This window comes from Polypterus senegalus, chromosome 14 (genome assembly GCF_016835505.1).
Source record: "Polypterus senegalus isolate Bchr_013 chromosome 14, ASM1683550v1, whole genome shotgun sequence".
Taxonomy (NCBI): Eukaryota; Metazoa; Chordata; class Cladistia; order Polypteriformes; family Polypteridae; genus Polypterus; species Polypterus senegalus.
Window position 1 is genome coordinate 49,186,688 of NC_053167.1, and position 22,808 is coordinate 49,209,495.

General features: G+C 38.2%; 1 protein-coding gene across 1 annotated transcript in view; it reads left to right on the forward strand.

Annotated features, from left to right (window-relative positions):
* The first annotated feature begins 14,375 nt into the window (after positions 1 to 14,375).
* Positions 14,376 to 22,808, forward strand: part of slc35c2 (solute carrier family 35 member C2) — a 39,468-nt gene continuing 31,035 nt past the window's right edge. Inside the window, exon 1 of the mRNA XM_039735210.1 lies at positions 14,376 to 15,106. Within this exon, the coding sequence (XP_039591144.1) occupies positions 14,996 to 15,106 (111 nt within the window). The 5' untranslated portion in view covers positions 14,376 to 14,995. The remainder of the gene's footprint in view (positions 15,107 to 22,808) is intronic.

A 22,808-nucleotide genomic window follows, 5' to 3' on the forward strand; every position in this document is an offset into this window, starting at 1 on the left:
AAAATAGCAAGAACAGAATCCATGAGGACTACCATTTTATTGATCCTAAGCACGTCCAATAGCTCAATTACCAGGAGCTTTTAACAATGAGAGACATTGACATCAATGGTGAATCAATATACAGTCATGTTAAGTTATTTACCAGGAAATGGAGCTGGACAAGCTGACATAGCAGCAAAACCTATCCCTGTTTGGCACTTGTGTGCCATCTGCTGGCTCAGAAGCAGTCGCATTGCCTTTGTACGGTACTGACAATGGCTTCAGTTTCCAGTTATTCTGGTAAGTTAGTAAATTAGGTAAATATGGCCTCGTTCATGCACGTGTATTGCTTAAAGCACTTTGCTTTTAAAAATGAGGTAAATGCTTGGAACTTTAAAGAGAGAACTCAAAGGAGAATTGTGGAAAAGCTGCTCCTAATGAAAAGAGTAAACCCTATTTTGATAGACTACTTATGGTGTGGCATTTTACCAGCTGGAACAATCTATTCTATTCTAACCTTAAAGTCGTAAAAGGTTTATGGAAATATGCAAAATTTTAATGTTATGATTTTATAAACCACTTTGTAATAAATGAAGCCTAGATCAATCAAGAATACAATCAATACTACTTTCTACACATTTATGTGATATAATATTTAATACCTGAGTGGCCACTTTCTTCAGGTACTCCTATGATCCCCAGATAACTGACTGCTTAACTGACTGACAGCCTCACAAATGTTGACAATGAATTAAAAATCAGGTAGGCAGAAAGTACAAATGATGTGTCTGTAGCTGTGAATCCTTCTAGATGAGTGGCACGGGTGTATCGGGAATGCTAACCCTGCTGGAGTTTATACATTAGAGTGCGCCAAGGAGGCACCGCCATCCAAAAATGATCTGCACATTGTGATTTGATGGCACAAACTTATACTGAGCAAAATATCTGCCAACAGATGACAACGGCCATGGGGTATGTCAAAACAGAAACATCCACCTGTCAATTCACCCTTTCCTGCTGCTTTTTAGCATCTTCTTATATGATTTCTTTGGGGTTTTCTTTACCATACTGTTCTTTAGACAATGATCTTTCTTTATTCCTGTGATATTAAATATTTAAAGCAACATCATGGTAGTTGTTTTACCATACAGCAGAAGGTCTGTAACACAGGCAGGATCATCAGCACTAAACATTGTATAATTTCTAGAGACTTTTTGTCATTAATTCAGTAACACTTTAAATACTTGAAGGACTTGCTATTGTGCATCAATTAGTAATTTATAGCGGTGTAACAAGAACAAAGCCTTTATTAAGGTCTTTACAGTTACAATGCAGTAACTGAATAATAGATAAACCTAGGTAGAACCCATTTTAGTGTTGTCATTAGTGCTTTGTAAATCCAAAGACCAAAGAAAGAATGTGTTAAGACTTTTCTTTACATAAAAGTAATTGAATTACAGAGGCATCTCAGCAGTGTGGGATTGCTGTACTTTTGTGAGTGGTGTGAAGTTTAAAGAGTGATCCTGAAAATCAGTCAGAGAATTGAGGATTACTACACTTATAGTAGAACAGCAACCAAAGCAAGGGGACAGACAAATACTGTACAAAAATCAAAGAATAAGCAGAAGGTCCAAAAAATAAAAAGCCAAAAAAATAATTTGATTGCTCACCAATCTTCTCATTCCAATAAGTCTTCCCTTTATTTCAAACAAACTGCAAACTCTAACGTACTGTAAATACAGCTCAGCCTTGCATAGGCTGGCCACCATGACATTATGACCTGTAGCAGACAGGCCTGTGTACAACCTTGGAAACAAAACTAACAGCACAAAAACATTTGAACCCTGGCCTTTATCCTCTGTTTTAAAATGTTACAAATAAGTATTCATGTCACATTTCCGAATAACCACATTAACATGACAGCATATTCACCTTTGTTCAGTAAACTACCCAGTAAAGAGATCTTGGTTCAATTAAAATGAGGGATGGGTGAAACAAGCTAATAGGTGTGGAGATCATCTGACTCAATAAAGCTTTCACAGCGGCCCCAGCCAGTAATTGTTCTTGTTAATTTTCTGCTTTTGTTTGGTGCTGTGCCTTTTGTGTGGAGTTGCTGGCTTTGAACCACTTTTATAAGTTTTTTTTCCCTTTTCGGAAAAAAAGCATTTCTGTGCTATTTTTAATGCTTTAATAAATTCCCTAATAATTAAGGAATTTTGCTTTTGTTTTTATTTGGGACCACTGGTTTCAGTTGTTTCCTGTTTTAACACATTAGTATGAGTTACGTTGTACGTACTTCACCGAGGCATGACGTACAGTATAAAATGCAGCTCAGTATACTGCCACTATAGAGAAAAGCCAGCTTGCTGCCGTGTCACACTTAGCTACTATAGTGCTGCCATCTAGTGGATAGCTACAGAATTATTTTTTTAGGCACAATATCTTTTTTTTGCAGGTACTGTATTTTGTACACTTTATTACTCCCTAAGAAAAATGAATAATAATAATAATTATTATTATTATTATTATTATCCATTCCGCTATATTCTAACTACAGGGTCACAGGAGTCTGCTGGAGCCAATCCCAGCCAACACAGGGCACAAGGAAGGAAACAAAACCCTGGCAGGGCGACAGCGCACCGCAGGGCGCACACACACACACCAGGGACATTTAGAATCGCCAGTGCACCTAACCTGCATATCTTTGGACTGTGGAAGGAAACTGGAGTACCCGGAGGAAACCCACGCAGACACGGGGAGAACATGCAAACTCCACGCAGGGAGGACCTGGGAAGTGAACCCAGGTCTCCTAACTGCGAGGCAGCAGCGCTACCCACTGTGCTACTGTGCCCCCCTATTATTATTATAGCTCCTTTCTCACTACATAAAATGCTTTATAGACAGTCTGTAGTTAGGTCACAACAGAAAAGGCATAAAGCTGCTGACATTTTGAAACTGCTAGATTTGTTGCAAGATAAACATTTTGCTGATAATGACATTGATAAAGAGACTGACAGTTAGTTGGATGATGTGGAACCTGTTAGGCTCTGGCACTGATGTGGATTGCTGCCAGGAAGACATTTCTTCATCACAAGGCATCCAACTTGTCCCAGCTCTCAGGACAGCACTATATGGACATGCTGCTGTCCACTGAGCACAAACAGCCACCAGCTACCACATGTGTTGGGTGTAACAAGTGTGGACAGTGAAAAGAAATGCATTATATTCACGGCACGTGCTTGTGAGCCTACACTTTGCAAAGTTGCCATGCTTCTAGGGCTCTCTTTCAAATGTAGATTTTTAGTTGTATTAAAGTAATTAACAGTTTCTTTCCATTTTTGCAAATTTTAATAGAGTTCATTATTTAGCATATATGCATAGACCAATGCTGTAGCATCCTGGTAATAAATGATTCAGCAGTCACTGTGTTAAGGAAATTTGGGATTCTTTTTCATGTTTAGAGACCTTAAGTCTATTTTTGGGCCTGTGCAGGCATCTGAGTTGATGGTGATGCTGCCTGGTGATAAGACCAATTCACTAGGCCGAGACCTGGAAAGCGGGCAGATTTGACTCTTTCCTGTGTTTTTGAGGGCTGCTCCCCTTTTTTGTGCTTTGTGGTGGCAGGAAATCAGAACTCCGACTGAGCAACCATCACGTGTTTTATTATTTACAGGATGGTGCCGGCTTTGTTCATGGCAAGTGAATTCTGTGTTTCTGGACTTGGATATGGAAAAATTAAGGTGGGAACACTTTATAGAAAATAAGATCAAAAGCATATGAGCACTGCTTACTTTATTTTTTAAAATCAGAGCTTCTGCACTCCTCCATCACTTACTACCTTTAAAGAGTTTAACATTTTAATAGCATTTAACAGGGAATTTTCTTCTCACATTCCCAAAGATGTGTGTGTTAGGTTAACTGGTGCTTCCAAAACTGTACTGCAATATGTGTGTGTGTGTGTGAGTGGTCACTATGATGGAATGACCCCCTTTCTAAGGCTGTTTCCCACTTTGCACCCAGGAGTGCTGCCTATTCTGAATTTTTATCCCACTTTATCAGGTCATATTACAGAGAGAAAGTTCTACAATTACTCTGACAAAAGTATTACTTTTGTTAAAAACAAGTTTCAGATTTGATAATGATATATAACAAGTATGAAAAAAATAGTTTGTAAGAAAATAACTTTTTTTTTTCAAAAAGGTGTGCCAATTCCATGTACAGTATATCAGTAGTTTTACATGCACACGAATGAGAGGAGCAGGATGTAATGTTAGAGTACCAGAGTAGGCTTTGGAGCCTATTAGAGAATGCTATATTAAAATAATTTGAAAAATTAAATGCATTTATTATATAAATCAAATTCAAGAGTTGTTTGTATTTTTCCCACATAGGGTTGTGGGGAGCCAGAGTGTGATCCAAAAATGTGAGATACAAGACATGAACAAATGCTGGCTGAATATTGGTGTACTGTAATGAATATGACCCACTAACCCAAGACCCTCGGCCCTTCTGTCTCCTTGAACCTCTTACTCTGTCTTCTTGGAGACATGTGCTTTCTTATCTTCATCCAGTCCTTTTTAGTAACTACAGTAAGAAACACAAAAATGACCGTTAATGTAACAATACATCTAAAACTGCAATAAACCTCAACAGGTTTTTGATTTACTAGTTACAGTAACAAAGAGTGTTTTGTGCTCTACAGTCCTGCCTTCAAATCTTGGACTGATCCGTGTGCTTGCATGCACATGCTAACTTTCACAGGCTAATTTTCAGATTCTGTCAATTGTGAGGGTGAGCATGATGAAGACAAGCAGTGGTCAATTCTCACAAATGACTACTACATTACACCCACTGCTATCCTACTGTAATAGCTGTATTGAAAGAATCTGGTTACAAATAATATAAACAAAATATAAACCAATTACACTTGTGTCTTTGAGACTGAAATGCTGCCAAAAAGCACAGAAATATTGATTAATTTGGTATATGGAGGTTCTTTATAATACCACTTTCTTGACAAGGCTACCTCTCAAGTGTGCCCTCTGAATAAGCTATGTCTGCATATTGTAGTGCCTTTTATTCATCTTTCCATTTTCAAATCTGCTTAATCCAATTCCAGGTTATTTGGCTAGAGCATTTCATGGAAACATCAGGCACAAGGATGGAATCAACCCAAGATAAGGTCAAAAGGTCCATCACCCAAAATCACTCTGAAAATAAAAAGGAGTTGTGAGATGCAGTTAACAATGAATTCAAAATGAATATCCTTTATTGAAACGGCCTACCATGTGCAATGCTCAGGGCAGCATGATGAAGACTGGCTACAATGACAAAACAATGTTCTTAAATAAATTAGTAATAATAATAGTAATTTATTTTATTTATAGGCAGCTTTCAAGGCACACAAGGACTCCTTGCAGAGCACATTAATAACAACAGTCACAACATAAAATTAATAAAATATTACAGAACAATAAAACCGGAATAAATACAATAATAAAATTAAATTTAAATTTATCAGCTAAAATGATCAGACAGAATAAGCAAGCTGAAAAAGATGTGTTTTAAGATGAGATTTAAAGGAAGGAAGAGAGTCGATATCTTGTGGGAGAGAGGCGAAGGGCCACTCGACTGAAAGCTCTAAACCCCATAGTAGTTAGGCAAGCAGAAGGTGCAATAAGCTTGATAGAGGAAGAAGATCTAAGGTTACGATAAGGAATGGAGATTGTGGACCCGGCCTGGACACAGACAGGTGGACATGTTGTTAATCACCACCCCACTTTTATTATATACAATATTTACACAGTTTTTAAGTGCCACACAAACACCAACACAGTCCTGGCCACACAATGCCTTCTCTTCGGGCCGCCCCCACACTCTCTTCTGCCTCGTCCTGCTTCCACCCGACTCCAGCCTTGAATAAAGGGAGATGGCCCCTTTTATATGATCCCGGATGAGCTCCAGGTGATTCCCAGGCATTCCCCCCTGGACACGCCCCAGTGTGGCGGAAATGCCATCTGTTCTACCGGAAGCTCTCCTGGTGTCCATTTTTTCTTCCCCCCAGCACTTCCTGGTGTGGCAGAAGCGCTGAGGTCCAGGGTCCCCAGGTCCCTACAGGGTTGGGCTTCTAAGCCCTCTTCCCGTGGCCCCCAAAGCAAACAGGATGGAGGCCCCCACGTGATCCCAGATGGGCGCACGCCCACTTACGGTCCCTGAAGGCGTCCCGGCCGGGTCATCACCCCTGGCATCCTTGACAAGATGTAAAGAAGATCAGAAAGATAAGGAGGTGCCAGATTATGAAGGGTCTTGTACGTAATAAGCAGAATGTTAAAATCAATGCGATATGTAATAGGGAGCCAGTGAAGCTGTTGAAGGACAGGAGTAATGTGTTCTACGGAAGGGGTTCTGGTAATAATTCGAGCTGCAGCATTCTGAACCAACTGGAGTTTGTAAAGGAGTTTGTGAGGGAGACCAGAAAGGATAGAATTACAATAATCAATACGAGATCAAATTAGGTTCATTTATTTAGCCCAGTCAAGAGGTACTTAAATTTATTCCAATCAGAAAACAGATAAACAGTATGATCTTTAATGGTACGATAAATAATATGATCATCTATTATCTAAAGATCCCTAAATAGATAAAAGTCTGATTCAGTGAATGGGATTTCTTATTGGTTCAGGCCTTGTGCCCTGTGTTGGCTGGGATTGGCTCCAGCAGACCCCCGTGACCATGTGTTCGGACTCAGCGGGTTGGAAAATAGATGGATGGATGGATGGATAATGTAATTTCTTATTACAATGTCATATTGTAATCATAATTTTTGCTAAAATGTGATATGATCTCATTTCTATATTGATATGCTAGCACAAATGAGTGAGAATGTCTTAGTTAAACAGGCAGGCATAGTCATAAGCATTTAACAAATGCATGCAGTATGATTTTCTTTTACATACATCCACACTCATTCAAATGGAGCCAATTTAGAGCTGTCGTTTATCCCAACCCACATATGGTTGAGGAAGTGCAGACACTAGAAGACTGTGCAAACAACACGGACAACAACCAGGCATGACGTTCAAAACCAAGGACTTCGGAACTGTGAGGCAGCAGCAATAATAACTGGCTACCATACCACTGATAGTGCTTGTCATCCTCTTAGAATTTGCAAAAGTTGACATGTTAGCTATCCCACTTACTCACATGGAGCCAATTTAGAGTATTGTGATACACAATTTTGTGATGTTACATGAAAAGTAAGGAATGTGAAAAGTAAAACCATCCCAGAAATGGGGACAACCAGCAAGGTTTAAACCACTGGGTTTTGGGCTACTGAATACCACACCAGACCACCCATAACACTTTCCACCAATGCCCTCTCTACATACACTTGCTGAATAATTCAGCTTTGGAAACTCCTGGATGTCAATATTAAAATATCAGGAATGTTCATAAAATCTTAAAATGTGAATGAAAGTAGAAATATATTTTAAACAAATTTATTTTTGAAATGGCTTAATCCAATTTTAGGATCATGGAGACCTGCAGCATATCACAGCAGCATCAGGTTCAAGACAGGAACCAATTCAGGACGGGGTGTTGGTTCAAAATCTCCAGAGGCCTCATGTATAAACGGTGCATACACACAGAAATGTTGCGTACGAACGTTTTCACATTCAAATCGCGATGTATTAAACCTACATTTAAGCTACGTTAAGCCACACACATTTCCACGGTACCTCAAACCCTGTTGTACACAAGTTCTGCGCTCGGTTTTGCAGACTGGCGGCCCCCAGCGTCAAAGCAGTGCTACTGTTCCTGTGTGGTTACTCCTTATTTTCTTGACGCGGCTTTATAAATACACTGAAACTAACCGCATATTGTTTATTAGTGTAATGCATCTGATTGTAATTAACTTGTAACAATATAATGGAATGGAAATAGCCATAGTATTCCAAATACCATAACTGCTTTAGCGTTGTTACTCTCACTGCACCTTCTTCTTCTTCTTCTTTTTCTTCTTTCAGCTGCTCCCGTTAGGGATGGCCACAGCGGATCACCTTTTTCCATATTACTCTCACTGCAGCACTCGGAGTATTTATATCACTGTATCTGAGTGGGGAATCACAGCAGCAGCTGATCGGAAAGAGAATTATCGGGATACAGCATCAAGCACACGCTGCCTCAGCCACGGCAAAACGCTTCAGAGATTTTCCCGTACGGACCTCACGGTTCAGAAACAGTTTCATCTCAAGAACTTTAAACACAGTCAATCAGTCCATCAAGTGCTCCTTGTAGAACTGTTTGTATTTATAAGTACAATCACCTCACTGTAAGCTTGCACTTCAGTTATAATATTGCACAACCTGCACCACTTTATAAAGTGCATATTTACATATGATGGCGATATCATTTTTAAGATGAAATGCAGCAAAATATGTTGATTATATTATACAGGTAAAACTTTAACTTAATTTAAATAATCTGTATTGTTGATAATTAAACATGTGAGGACATGGTATCTCAGCTCTAGCTAGCTAGATTGATCCTACCTTGTGCTGTATTCTTGCTGGGCTGGCGCGACACTGGAAGGATAGATGGATAGAATAATTAGACACATACTATTAAGATATTTCAATGTTCCTTAAAACTTTTGAAGAATTGTCATTGTAAGTTTACAGATGGCTTAACGTCTATTACAGAGCTGATTGTGTGGCGATTGGGTTTTTGGAGATAGAAAAGTAAGGACAAGAATTGGAGGTTAGTACATTTGAAAGAGACAGTACTGCTGCAATAATTTCATCGAAGGTCGCTCACAATCACTGCGCCATCGTGTTCCCATGTTTAATAACATGCTTTCATTCCTATCATCATGAAAAAGATATCATGTATACATCTCAGTATTTTAATTATTCAGAGAGCTGTAATATTATAATGTAATGGATTCTGTGTCCTGTCAGAGAAAAAGAAAGCGTGGAAGCAGGCAGTGATTCACACACATAGAGCACATAGAAGACCATATACAAAACAAAGCATTTAACGTGCTACTTTAGTTACGATGGGATTTAAGAAACTAGTAAATTAAAAGATTTTAAGATGAAGTTTATGATGTTCTACTTTAATGACAAAATAAACTATGTGATTAAAGTGGAAATTTTGAGATTAAAGTTGACATTTTGTGCTTTTTTTCTACCGTGTGCTTATTTTTTTTCTCTGTACCCTAATTAGCTTTCATATGACACTCAGATGGTGGGCTATGACTCGCCTTTTCATGGCGACTTTGATATGTGACAACTTCTTTTTTATTTCGGGCACTGTGCGACTGTGAACTTGAGCTTTTGAGTTTCTCCGACACTCTGTCACTCGATCAACTTCCTTTTATTTATTAATACCACTGTTTAAAACCAACAAATAGTATGTTTTTCCTTTGCCTCCACTTGGTATTCCCTGAAATTCTTATATTTTCCCCCGTGCTTTTCCCATTATCTTTTCACAGAAGGCTGAGCTTAAGGGCTATTTATATTGATTTGCATATTCTGTTTCACTAATACACGGGCGAAGCCGCAGGGGATGACTAGTACTGTATGAAGTGAAAAGGTGCTTTGGATTAAAAACCCTAGAACGCCGAGCTGTATGGTGCTTAGTGCTTAGTACTACTGCCTTGCCACAGCAGAGTATTAGAATTGAAACCCACAGGACCAAAAAACAGTATATGTGTAGTTTGCGTGTTCTCCCTTTACATGGGGGATTTTTTTTTAGCTGGTACTCTGCTTTTTGTTCTACATACCAAAAACATGAAGACATCTGTTATGGAGGACTATTTCGGACAAAATGAAATAAATAAATAAATGCGCAAATAAATAAAAGTATTGTGAAATGTGAACATAAATAAATAAATGTATCATGAAATGAAGCCTTAATAAATAAATGTATAATGAAATGAAGTCTTAATGAATAAATTTGTCATGTACATGTCACAGTACTGTATTTATTTACGCATTTATTTATTTATTTAATTTTGTCCGAAATATTCCTCCATAATCTGTGAGTTAGCCCAGATTGAGTCAGAAATGCAGATTGAGTCAGATTGTGCAGAAATGTGCCCAGAAATGTGTTAGCATCTCTTCTAGGGTGGGCTCCTACCTATACTCCCACATGCTTTTTATTCAGGTATCAGAGACAGCAGCTGTATAGCTCAGGTTTGCCATTAACAAAACCAATAGAAATAATAACAGTGGTCAAGAAATCCTGATTTGATGGAGTTACTTGACTGTTCTGTGCATTCCACTAAGTCAAACAGACAATGCAAATGTGGCCATGACACAACCAAATCTATGAATTGTAACCAGGAGGGGGTGCCCCAGAGCCCCAAACCCCAGATACAACCACACCCAAACAGTCACGGGTTCAAATATTGACCCTTTCATTAATAATACTACTTTGACAACAGGTAAGCATGATCAAAGTATAACCAGACCAGAAATACAATCCTCTTCCTCTACTCTTCTGCCTGCAAGCCTTGTCCACCACCTCCTGATTCTGACTCCCCTGTCCCCTGGGTGAAGGGGCTATTTTTATCTTTTCTTTGACCTGAGAGTACTTCTGGGGCCAAGACATGGTCCATCGAAAGCATATCCAGGTCAGATGGGAGTCCTACAAAATAGTGACCCCTGGTGGCACCCATGGAAACAAACAGGGCTGTACTTCAGGATTCCAGCAGATTCCATGATGACCTGAAGAAATGATAAAAGGAAGTGAATCTCAAGGAATCTGCGCCAGTTGTATTAGGGGATACAGAACCCACCTGCTGTTGTCTCTCTCGGTCTTTCCAGCATAAATGCCTATCTGCCAGGTAAGGATTCCTGTTCCGTTGCAGTGAGAAAGCCTTTTCTTCCATTATGTTTTATAGTGGTAAGGATTCATGCTCTGGGACGCCCATCTATCCCCTGTGGCAATCACACTGTATGATGCAAGACTGATGCCAGCACACTCACGCATGTGGAAAGGGCCTGAAGAACATTTGGACAATGTGTTGTGTACAATGAAATTACTAATGCAATTGTTTTGTTTTTTTATGCTATTGAAGACAGTAATAAAGATACTCCCACAAAACCTTTCAAATAGTACAAAGTGCCTGGCCATAATAGATGTCTAAAGTTGTACACTATGTCTCCAGATGGCCATATATAGTGCATTCAGTTTGTTTTCAGACCCCGTGCACATATCAGCACATTTTATTATATTGCAGATTTAATTTTAAATGGATCAACCTACATTTAATAGCAAATAGTAACAAAGTGAAATCAAATTTTCAGTAAGATTTGCAAGTTTATTAAAGATCAACCACTGATAGATCTCATTTATATTAGTATACAGACCCTTTGCTGTTGCAATAAAAAATGGTGGTCAGTTCATCCTGTTTGCTTTAATCCTCCTTGAGTTGTGTCTAGAACTTGATTGTAGTCCCCCAGCGACAAACTGAATTGACTGGACACCATTTAAAAATACTCACACCTGTGTACAGCTGTGGCCAAAACTTTTGACAATGACACAAGTATTGGTTTTCACAACATTTGCTGCTTCAGTGTTTTTAGATCTTTTTGTCAGATGTTTCTATGGTACACTGGAGTATAATTACAAGCATTTCATTAGTTTTAAAGGCTTTTATTGACAATTACATTAAGTTTATGCAAAAAGTAAATATTTGCAGTGTCTGCCTTCTTTTTCAAGACCTCTGCAATTCGCCTTGGCATGCTGTCAATCAACTTCTGGGCCAAATCCTGACTGAAGGCAGCCCATTCTTGCATGATCAATGCTTGAAGTTTGTCAAACTTTGTGGGTTTTTGTTTGTCCTCCCGCCTCTTGAGGATTGACCACAAGTTCTCAATGGGATTTAGGTCTGGGGAGTTTCCTGGCCATGGACCCAAAATTTTGATGTTTTGTTCCCCGAGCCACTTCATTATCACTTTTGTCTTATGGCACGGTGCTCCATCATGCACGAAAAGGCAATGTTTGTCACCAAACTGTTCTTGGATTGTTGGGAGAAGTTGCTCTCGAAGGATGTTTTGGTACCATTCTTTATTTATCTTGTTCCGTATCGTCCTGTCTTCTGCATCTTGCTCTGTCACACCCACCTCCTACATGTCCTCTCTCATCACATCCATAAATCTTCTCTTAGGCCTTCCTCTTTTCCTTTTACCTGGCTGCTCTATCCTTAACATCCTTCTCCCAATATACTCAGCATCTCTCCTCTGCACATGTCCAAACCAGTGCAATCTTGCCTCTCTGACTTTGTCTCCCATCCGTCCAACTTGAGCTGACCCTCTAATGTACTCATTTCTAATCCTATCCATCCTCGTCACACACAGTGCAAATCTTAGCATCTTTAACTCTGCTACCTCCAGCTCTGTCTCCTGCTTTCTGGTCAGTACCACCATCTCTAACCCATATAACATAGCTGGTCTCACTATCATCCTGTAGAACTTCCCTTTCACCCTTGCTGATACCCGTCTGTCACAAATTACTCCTGACACTCTTCTCCACCCATTCCACCCTGCCAGCACTCTCTTTTTCACCTCTCTTCCACAATCCCCATTACTCTGTAATGTTGACCCCAAGTATTTAAACTCATCCACCTTCGCCAACTCTACTCCTTGCATCCTCATCATTCCACTGATCTCCCTCTACTTTACAATTGCTTCAAATATTTTATTGCTTTGTGATTCTTCACTCCTATTTGTTGGCTGCAGAGAGATCTTACCATTTATGTAACAGTTTTACTGACAGAGGCTGAGGGTCTATTACATTTAGTATACCCTGCACTATCACTGTATGTTGATAAGAGAATGTGCAATTCTGTTGTTTACGTTTATTTGAAAGAATAAGGCTGAATATATTAAGAGGAATACTTTCTTAAAAAGTTACAGTGATGGTGGCCTTAATGCCTTGGAATTTCAGATAATTAATCAAGCCTTCAAATTAAATTTTGAGATTAAAAGGTTTCTGTCTGGGACAGCTGTTCCTTGGTATTGGATATTAAATTTGGTATTTGAACATTGTGATGCTCTACACTTTTTGCCGTCTTGTAATTTCAAAAGTAGTAAACTCCTAATCAAGCTTTCCAACACAAACAAGCACTTGATTCTTTGCATTTAAACATAATTTTTCTCTGAACACTTGCACAATTTGGAATAATGAGTAAATACTGTCAGGCAACATTCCTAAAAGAGTGGCTGACCAGAACAATTTTTCATGTTTCTAGCCTTCTAAATGAGCTGGGAAATCTTTACACTTTCGATGATTTTGTAGTTGTAACCGGGGCAGATGTTTCTTTAAAAGTTTATGTAAAGGTGACAAGGAGAATTCCTGCTAGATTGAGAATGTTGTTCAAAGCCCACCTGTGGTATGGCACTTTGCCCAATTACACTCCACAACTTTTAATCAGTTGTAGTGTTAATATTGTGGACAAGAAATGTAATAATTATTTTATCAGAAGAGATTTACTTTTGGATCATAGCATCTCAAAAGCTTGTGTTAAATGGAAAGTTGTCAAACTTAAGTAATATGTGAATTGTCTCAAATACATTTCTTGTTCCCAATAAAGTTAAGGAAGTTTAATCTTGTAACATAAGGCCAAGTTAATTTTGTAACAATGTGTTTCGCTTGCACACATTTTGCAAAAAAGAAGATGAAACCACTGATCATTTATTTCATAGCTGTGCCCACTCAAATGTTTTTTTGTCATAAGTTGCTGCACTGTTGTTGTTGTTTGTTTGTGTCTATAAACACATACTGATTTCTGAAGAAAACGTTTATTTTGGATACTCAGAGAAGTGAGGCTGATTTGGACAATGCCTTAAAACTTCTTTGTCTCTGGGCTAAATATCATATTCATAAACACCTCGCAGTAGGGAGATCATGGGTAAACATCCCGGGTTCTCCCCGCGTGGAGAGCGCTTTGTGAGAAAAGCGCTATATAAATGTAATGAATTATTATTATTATTATTATTAATTTTAGATTGTTCTCTCGTGATGTATAATCCTCTTTATGGCTATAAAAAAGGCAAAGCCAGTAAACAGTAAAGCTGTAAAACATATTCCTTACTTCAAATCATTAAGTTGATTCTGTGAACTCTTATCAATGTACTGTATTTTTCTTTTTCTTATACGTGTCTGTGAATCCCCAATCCCCAGCCAAAATTCAATTGTCATGTCTTATAATAGGTTGTTAATCTGTATTCTTATATTTGTAATATTGCATTTATATAATTGTGAATAAATACATTGTTGTAAAATAAATAAATAAATAAAAAGAACCTTAACTCCGCCCATTACTACTTCTGAGTTTATAAACGCGGAAGTGTAAAAGAGGTCAGTCACTGGGTGCAGGATGGCCGCAATGCATCTTGGAAGTGAGGGCAAACTACCGGATTAACGTCTACTGAAGGCGACGGATACCTGTTTATTTGCCGGCTTTCCTGCTTTATGCATGCTGTTTCCAGCGATTTGTGTAGTTATAGCATACGATAGTAACTTTCGTTTATTTAGTCATTTTTCAGAAGTTTTACACTTCACAGCAATAGAAGTGGAATCCTGATTACGTTCGTTTGCGTTTTGAGACGGATAAAGTCTAGCAACTTTAAATATGAAGGGCGTTATTTTACTGAACGCGGAGAATAGCATCTCAATGAATCACACCGAGGCTGTTTTTTCTATCCTGATGTGTTCTGCTTGTCGGACTCTGGAGGATGAGAACGCTCTGTGCTGAAAGCCTGTTGCTTCAACTGCAGGAAATTCAAAAACGCACGGTGGCAGTCTACGGTGAATTTTAGGTTTGGGAGTGACTTTGTGTCAGCCGGGCATTTCTGAGCAGCTAGTCAAAATTTGGAACATCCGTGGCCGTCTCCTGTAGATTGATAAGCAGCTCTGCATAAAGACCTTTGTACGGTTGTGACGTGGAGCCCTACACTTGGGCAGTACGCATTCCACCTATGCACGGTGCGGTAAAGACGGCACCATGGCGCTCCTGCTCCATTTCATATGCAGGGGGCTGAGGACAGTAGGATTGGTGCTTTTCTATTATTGTTTTTCCATTGGGATTACTTTTTACAATAAGTGGCTCATGAAGGTAAGTCTTCCTGGTCCTCGGATTGTTTTGCTGACACAGCTTGCATTTTAAAAGTGTGTCCTGTGCTGGTGAGGTACCGTGGAAGGAAGTAGGGTTTCTGAAGTAAGATGATGGAGAAAGTAATAATAAGAAAGCAGTGCAGTTGAGGGGTACTTGAAAGCAAATAGCATGCCAAGCTAAATGTCATAAACAAAATAGTGCTGTCCTGGACAGTACAATTGTACGCAATACTTTTTTACGGTTATGATTATCAATGTAATTTTTTGCACGTGTTTTCCTTAGTACTGTTTTGTAGAAACCTGTAGTGACCAGCAGTTGGATGAGAGCTTTCATATTATGTTTTACTGTATTCATTATAACTATTTACTTAAACCTTTGCCTTATTCTCTGAAATGCATTGTATATAGTTTAATAATGTGTAATATCTCATTTTTCTTTGTTTTCCATATGTCTGTACAGTGTATGCAAATTAGATTTTTCCTTTGTGCTTTTCTTTGTTCTTGAAAATTGCACAAAATATAGGTTTTCTTTATTCTTGGAAGTTAGTAATAAACAGTAATGTGTGAAATATGAAAAGTTTTTAAATTAATGTATTACCGAAAATGCCTGAAAAATGGCATGATTACAGACTGGTTACAGAGTTTGTGAATATTTATATTATTTGTCAAATATGATATCTGATTCAAGATGGTTATCATTGGACACGGTTTAAAATTCTTTACAGGTTTTTTGATTATATACTCAGATTGCACCGTTGAGACTTGCTGAAGTCATCATTGCAAAAAAAAGGAGAAGCGACTGAGTTTTTGTTTTCTATGGTGTGAGAGTTAATTAAAAATGCATTTAGCTCCTAAAAACTTTGCATTTTGGTTGCTGCTAAGAAGCTACTGGAATTTTTAAAACTGTTTCCCTTTAGAAGGTTTTTATATATATATATATATATATATATATATATTATTTTAGGCTGTGGCTGAACGGTTCTTAGTGGGACATTGCAAGGTTTCATTAATACGAAGGAATACAAGTAGTGCGAGTGGAGAGCTTTTAAATAAGGAATAAGAGGAGCACACAAAGAAAAGTAAAGTTAATCTCATAGAAGGACAAACAAACATCAGGCAGTTGAGGGGGAAAATATAAGTTAAGTTAAGGGAGTTAAGAGGTCAGAAGGTATAAAATAACTTTAGCAGATCTTTAATCTTTTTCTTTTTTCTCTTTTTTGTTTTTTTGTTTCACCACTTAAAGTAAATGTTTTAAATTAAAAAATACTTTAATAAATTCAAAGTCAAATTTTATTAATGAGGTCAGTGCAATGGAAGTCCTATTGAATATTTGGACATTTTAGAGAGTGATTTGCAGGAGCCAGTCTTCTACAAGGGCAGGAGATGCCAAATGATCCATCAACTTGATCTCAGGGTCGCTGAACTGGAGGAGGAGCTGGCTGGCCAGAGTTTTAGTAGAGAACTGGCATGCCTGGTCTAGGTGTCCTTTAGAGAGAGAGAGAGAGAGAGAGAGCACCCCTAAGGTGGCGCAGGAGGAGATTCTAGACCAGACAGGTTGAGATAGATGGGTCATGGTCATAAGGTGCAAGGTAAAGGGTGCACACTGTCTGGTGCATCAACCCCAGAATTGAAAGTGTCAAACCTTGTTCAGGTCCTTGTGGAGCCAGATGGTGTCTCTAAAGATTCTGAGGTGGTACGTAGGAATGAGGAACCCCAACGGGCCACCACAAAACCAGTTTCCAGAAAGAGAGAGGTAGTGATTGTTGGGAACTCAATTTAGTGTGATTGAAGCTCAGGTTTGCTCCAGAGATGGAGATTCTTGCACGGTGTGTTGCTTTCTCTGTTGATAGGCTCTTGGCCAGAGTGGGGGTGGATCCAGTTGTCATTGTTCAAGTTGGAACAAATGACATACTTAAGGGTAGTCAGTCAGTTTTGCAATCCAAATTTAAATAGTTAGCTGCCAGACTGAGAAGCAGAACTGACAAGGTATTCCTCTCCGAAGTTCTGCCTCTGCCACATGGCAGTCCAGGTAATACTGAGGAGATTAGAAGGCTTAATGCCTGGCTCAAATCTTGGTGCAAGGTAAAAGGCTATAGGTTTATGGGGCATTGGGACTGGAACAGATGGGACCTGTTCTGCCGTGAAGGATTATTTCTGAACCAGAGGGGCACCAATATGTTGGGGAGATGTATGATTAGGTTAGTCAAGGATTGTTTAAACCACATTATGGTGGGTCAAAGTGTTTAGGATCGGCCAGGTTTAGAACTGTACATGAAGGAAAAAGCAGTAGTGTGAAAATAAAAATTCATAGTAATGTAAATTCTAACCCAAAGTTTAAATGCAAAATGAGTAACACATTAAAAATAGCTTGCTTTAATGCAATAATTATTAAAAATAAAACAAGTGAGTTGGAATTGTTTTTATCAGAACATAATTATGATGTTATAGTAATAACAGAGAAATGCATAAAACAAAGATGGAGATGAGTATAAAATGAACAATTTTTTTTAGGGAGGATAGACATAACAGAAAAGCAGATGGGGTGCTGTTTATGTCAAATGGGACAATGAGCCCCACATTAGTGAGGACACGTGGGTTTGTCTGGAAAGCATTAGTGAAAGAGGCCTTATTTTTGGAGTGTGCAGGGTCACGGGGGTCTGCTGGAGCCAATCCCAGCTAACACATGGCACAAGGCAGGAAACAAACCCCGGGCAGGGCGCCAGCCCACCGCAGGGCATACACACACACTAGGTACAATTTAGGATCACCAATGCACCTAACCTGCATGTCTTTGGACTGTGGGAGGCAACCTGGAGGAAACCCTCGCAGACACAGGGAGAACATGCAAACTCCACGCAGGGAGGACCCGGTAAGCGAACCCACAACAACAACAACATTTATTTATATAGCACATTTTCATACAAATAATGTAGCTCAAAGCGCTTTACATGATGAAGAAAAGAGGAAAAAAAAAAAAAGACAAAGTAAGAATTAAAATAAGACAACACTAATTAACATAGAATAAGAGTAAGGTCTGATGGCCAGGGAGGACAGAAAAAAAAAAAACTCCAGACGGATGGAGAGAAAAAATAAAATCTGCAGGGGTTCCAGGCCATGAGACTGCCCAGCCCCCTCTGGACAGAGGTCTCCTTACTGTGAGACAGCAGCGTTACCACTGCGCCACCGTTCTGCCCATAGATCAGCCAATGCGGACAATAATTTCAATACACATCTTTTTTAGTAATATTAAAAAGACAAATTTTAGGAGGTTATTATATTCATGGGGGACTTCAGAGAGAGAGGTTGGGCACATGTGCTGATACTATGTTGCTGCATCCACCACACACTGAACCACCTGGATTGGGACCTAAGTGCGGCGAGGATTTTAAGTCCCAGAATATTAATAAATATACTAGGATAATCTTGCAGACAGTGGAGTATAAGAGCAGCAGTTTTTAGAAGTAATTGCAGGCTGTTTTTTTAACGCAGTATGTTTAAACACCAATGTGGGATGAAGCCTGTCTAAGTTTATTGTTTTGTAATAGTCAGACTTGAATTGAATATGTAACAGGGATTGAACCATTAGGGTTAAGTGACCATAATATAATACAGTTGTCAGTATTTTGGAAGAGTGTGGATGTAAAGAGTATAAGTGTTTAACTTTGGTAGGGCAAGCTTTGAGCAGATGTGTAAAAGTCTAAGGAGTATAGACTGGGATAAGCTTACAAGCAATGAAACAGGTTTAAAATGTTTTAAACATAATGCAGGACAAGTACATGCCTAAATTTGGAATTAGTAGGAAATTGAAAAAAAACTCTGCAGTGGGTTAATAAGGAGTTCAAAAAGAAGCTATAAGGGCTAAAACAGTTATATAAGGAGTATAAGACTGACTCCAGTGTGAATCATAGGGCATATGAGAACATCAGGTCAACCATTAAAAAGGATATTAGAGAGGCTATAAGGCAGTTAGAGTGGAACATAGCTGATGAGGCAAAACATGACCCAAAGAGAATCTTTCAGTATTTTAGTAGTGAAAGAGCAGTCAAAGAGGAGATTAAGTGCATCAGGAATAGTTAAAGATGATTAAAAATACAGACCATGAAATATCAGATTCTCTAAACTTGCATTTTTTGAGGTTTTCACATGTGAGGAAGTGGATATCTCCCACTGGTAAAAAGGACTACTAAGGAGGTACTGGATGATTTGGAAATTTGTACACAGGGAGAATAGATTAAATTGGCTGAAAGCCATCAAATTACCAGGACCAGATAATATTTACCCTTGAGTTATTAAGGAGGTTAGCGAGTATTTGCATAAACCCCTGACACACATTTTTAGGAAGTCACTCTGTACTGGGGAAATTCTGAAGGACTGGAAAATGGCAAATATTATCCTGTTATATAAGATGGGTAACCGGACAGATCCAAGCAACTACAGACCAGTAGGTTTAACATGTGTCACAGGTGATTTAATGGAAGGGATTCTTAAGAATACGATTGAGCAACACATAGCAAGAAGAGGAGTGTTATAAGCAGACACTCACTTGAAGATCTAAGGTTACGGTTTGGAGTGTAAGGTGACAGGCATTCCGAAATGTAGGATGGAGCGACTAATCTTATGTGTGTCATGATGTTAAGAGTGTTGTTCCACAGGGGTCAGCGCTAGGACCGCTGCTATTTTTAGAAATGTAATAGGATGCTCCGATCAGGTTTTGTAATGCCGATACTGATCACCAGTTTCATGTTACTTGATTGGTTGATTTAGATACCGATACCAATTTTTTTTCCCTCCTTTATCCCTTTAGAAAATGTTACTCAAAGCTCCTGCATAACCACACACGTAGATGCCTTATGTCGTATATTAAAGTAAATATTTATAATTAAACTACAGAACACGTGTTAACTGCTAATGTTTTAGTAAGAAAGTTAAATTCAATATGTTTATTGTTCAATGACCATAAAATACTAAAAAAATCACATTTCCTTAAAATGAATAATTTAACTGTAAAAATATACAAAAATATGTATCCATAATACAAATAGCATAAAGGAAATCTCAATTTCTAGCTGTCATATTTAATTTTTTCTGTAATGTACCTATCTGAAACAAGGCTTAATTAAAAAAGTAGTTTTCACCATTTCTCTAGCAAAAACATGAGTGCAAATATACATGAACTGATATGCTTTAATCATTTTTAATAATTAATTGCACTGCAGCTTTTGTTTACTGTTATAAATATACATTTACTATATACAGGTTTTTTCTTCTGTGTATCAGCTAGACATTCATAATTCTTGAGGTGTAATTATAAATATGGATTTCCGTTTTAATTATTTTGTACTTGTTTCTTACCAAAACCTATGCTGTATGACACACGGCAACAAAAAAGCTCCGTACAAATCTTGTAAAAAGCTGCAAATGTTCATAAGTTGTTTATTAAGAACGCACAAGGCTAACATGCTAAACAAGGTTATAACCAAAAGACAGATTTTGATGTTGTGATAACAAGCCTATTGTTTACTAGGCAGCAATTTCAAATTCGTCTTTCTTTTTTCCAACTGAAAATGTAAACTACAAGTTTGCTGTCCAAACTCAAATGGTATCCGTTTCAGTATAAAGAACAAAATAAAAAGGTCTGAATTCTTTAAAGTAGCTTTTCTTGCCGTTTATCTAATTGCACAGGATGACTTCTCTGATTCCTTTTTCTCAGGTAATTACTCCACTAATAATATTCAACTTGCTGCTCGCTCTTTGCACTGCATGAAGTTTACTGCAAAAAAACCCCAAAAAACTACTGTAATACCTTACATAAAGGAGCACTACAACTAACATACCATAAGGCTTAGAAATGTAGCTGCTGAAAAGATTTTTTTTTTTGATCGGCCAATTTACCCATCACCGATAGTGAAAATTGGCTGATTTAGTTAGGCAGACAATTGATCGGAGCATTTCTATATAATATTCCCCCGTAAACTTACATTTTAATATCGCTAAAAAGATGTACATTGAAATTAGTGTGTACATTTGGTGGTTCATGGCATACTCCAAAAATAAGGCCTGTTTTCCTAATGCTTTCCAGATGAAGCCATGTGTCCTCACTAAGATGAGGCTCATTGTCTAATTAAAGAGGACTTGCATTTAATTTCCTTTTCTGTTTTGTCTATCCTTTCTAAAAATGTGTATCCCTCTATGTTATGCTCATCTCCGTCTTTGTTATTAAACCAGGCTTGAGCTATTGCTATAATATCATAACTCTGCATCTCTATATACAACTCTAACTCACTCGTTTTATTGTTGATACTTCTAGCATTGAGGCAAGCTATTTTTAATGTGTTATTCATTTTACTTTTGCATTTAAATGTTGGGTTAGAATTCGCATTGTTATGCATTTTTATTTTTACTATATTGTTTGTCCCTTCATGTACAGCTCTAAACCTTTCCGGTCCTAGACTCCCTGCCCCCCATACCCTAGTTTAAACAAGCCTCGACTAACCTACTCATAAGCCTCCACAACACATTGGTGACCCTCTGGTTCAGATAAAACCCGTCGCGGTGGAACAGCTCCCATTTGTTCCAAAAGAATTCCCAATGCCCCATAAACCTATACCCTTCTGCCCTATACCCAAGATTTGAGCCACGCATTAAACCTTCTAATCTCAGTTTTACCTGGATGGCCGCATGGCACAGACAGAACTTTGTGGAAGACTACTTCCAGTCTGTCACTCACATCTTGAAGTTTGGATTGCAGAACTGACAGACTACCCTTATGTCTGAAATTTAGTGTTTCAACTAATTTTATTTTTGGACCAAATGTTAATATAAGATATGCATCAATATTTTTTCCTATCCAGTTTTACTCAAAAAGTCAAGCAGTTATATTGTTCTTATATTCAATTATTTGAATCTAATTGCATAGTAATAACTTTATATGATCCACTTTATAATAGCACAGGCATAAATAAAATACACATTATCGCAAGAAATGCATATAAACATGTCCGAAGACAGGTGGGGAAGGTAAACAATGGAGCAGCAACACTAGTTTTACTGGGGAAACCAGGGAACAAAACAACAAGGAGGAGATGATACAGGCATGCTTACATGAAAACTAGGGGATTAAACTGCTCAAACATGTTGCACAAACATTTCACAAAGTACACAGGCAGCTAGTTATAAAGCTATTATATCTGGTTATAAAACGTGCTGTTTAACCAGCTGTAGCTTGCGCTAGCGATTCCGACTGCGGTGTCCTGTATGGTGTATATATATCATTTGTTCTTTTTTATGTTATATTTTTAAAGCTGCTTTGTAACAATACTTGTTTAAAGTGCTATATAAAATGATACGTTAACACTAAGTAAAGTTAGAACTAATTTCCTCACACACCACAGATCTACAGCAGTGCTTTTCACTATGTTTCTCTGTGTAAAGTTGCCTCGCTAACTGTGCTGCTGTTGACGTCATGGGTTCCTGTTGTCAGATTAAATGAATATTAATATATCGCAATAATTTTATTTTCAAATGATGCATTAAATAATATTGTTTATATCATGGCACTTGATATATTGCATAGACTGAATGTCATTTGTTCCAACATGAACAATGAAAACTGGATTCCCACTCTGGCTAAGAGCCTATCAACCCTTCCAGGGAGGTCTCCCATTTTTGCACGCAAATAGTAATACACTGTGTGAGACTCTGTC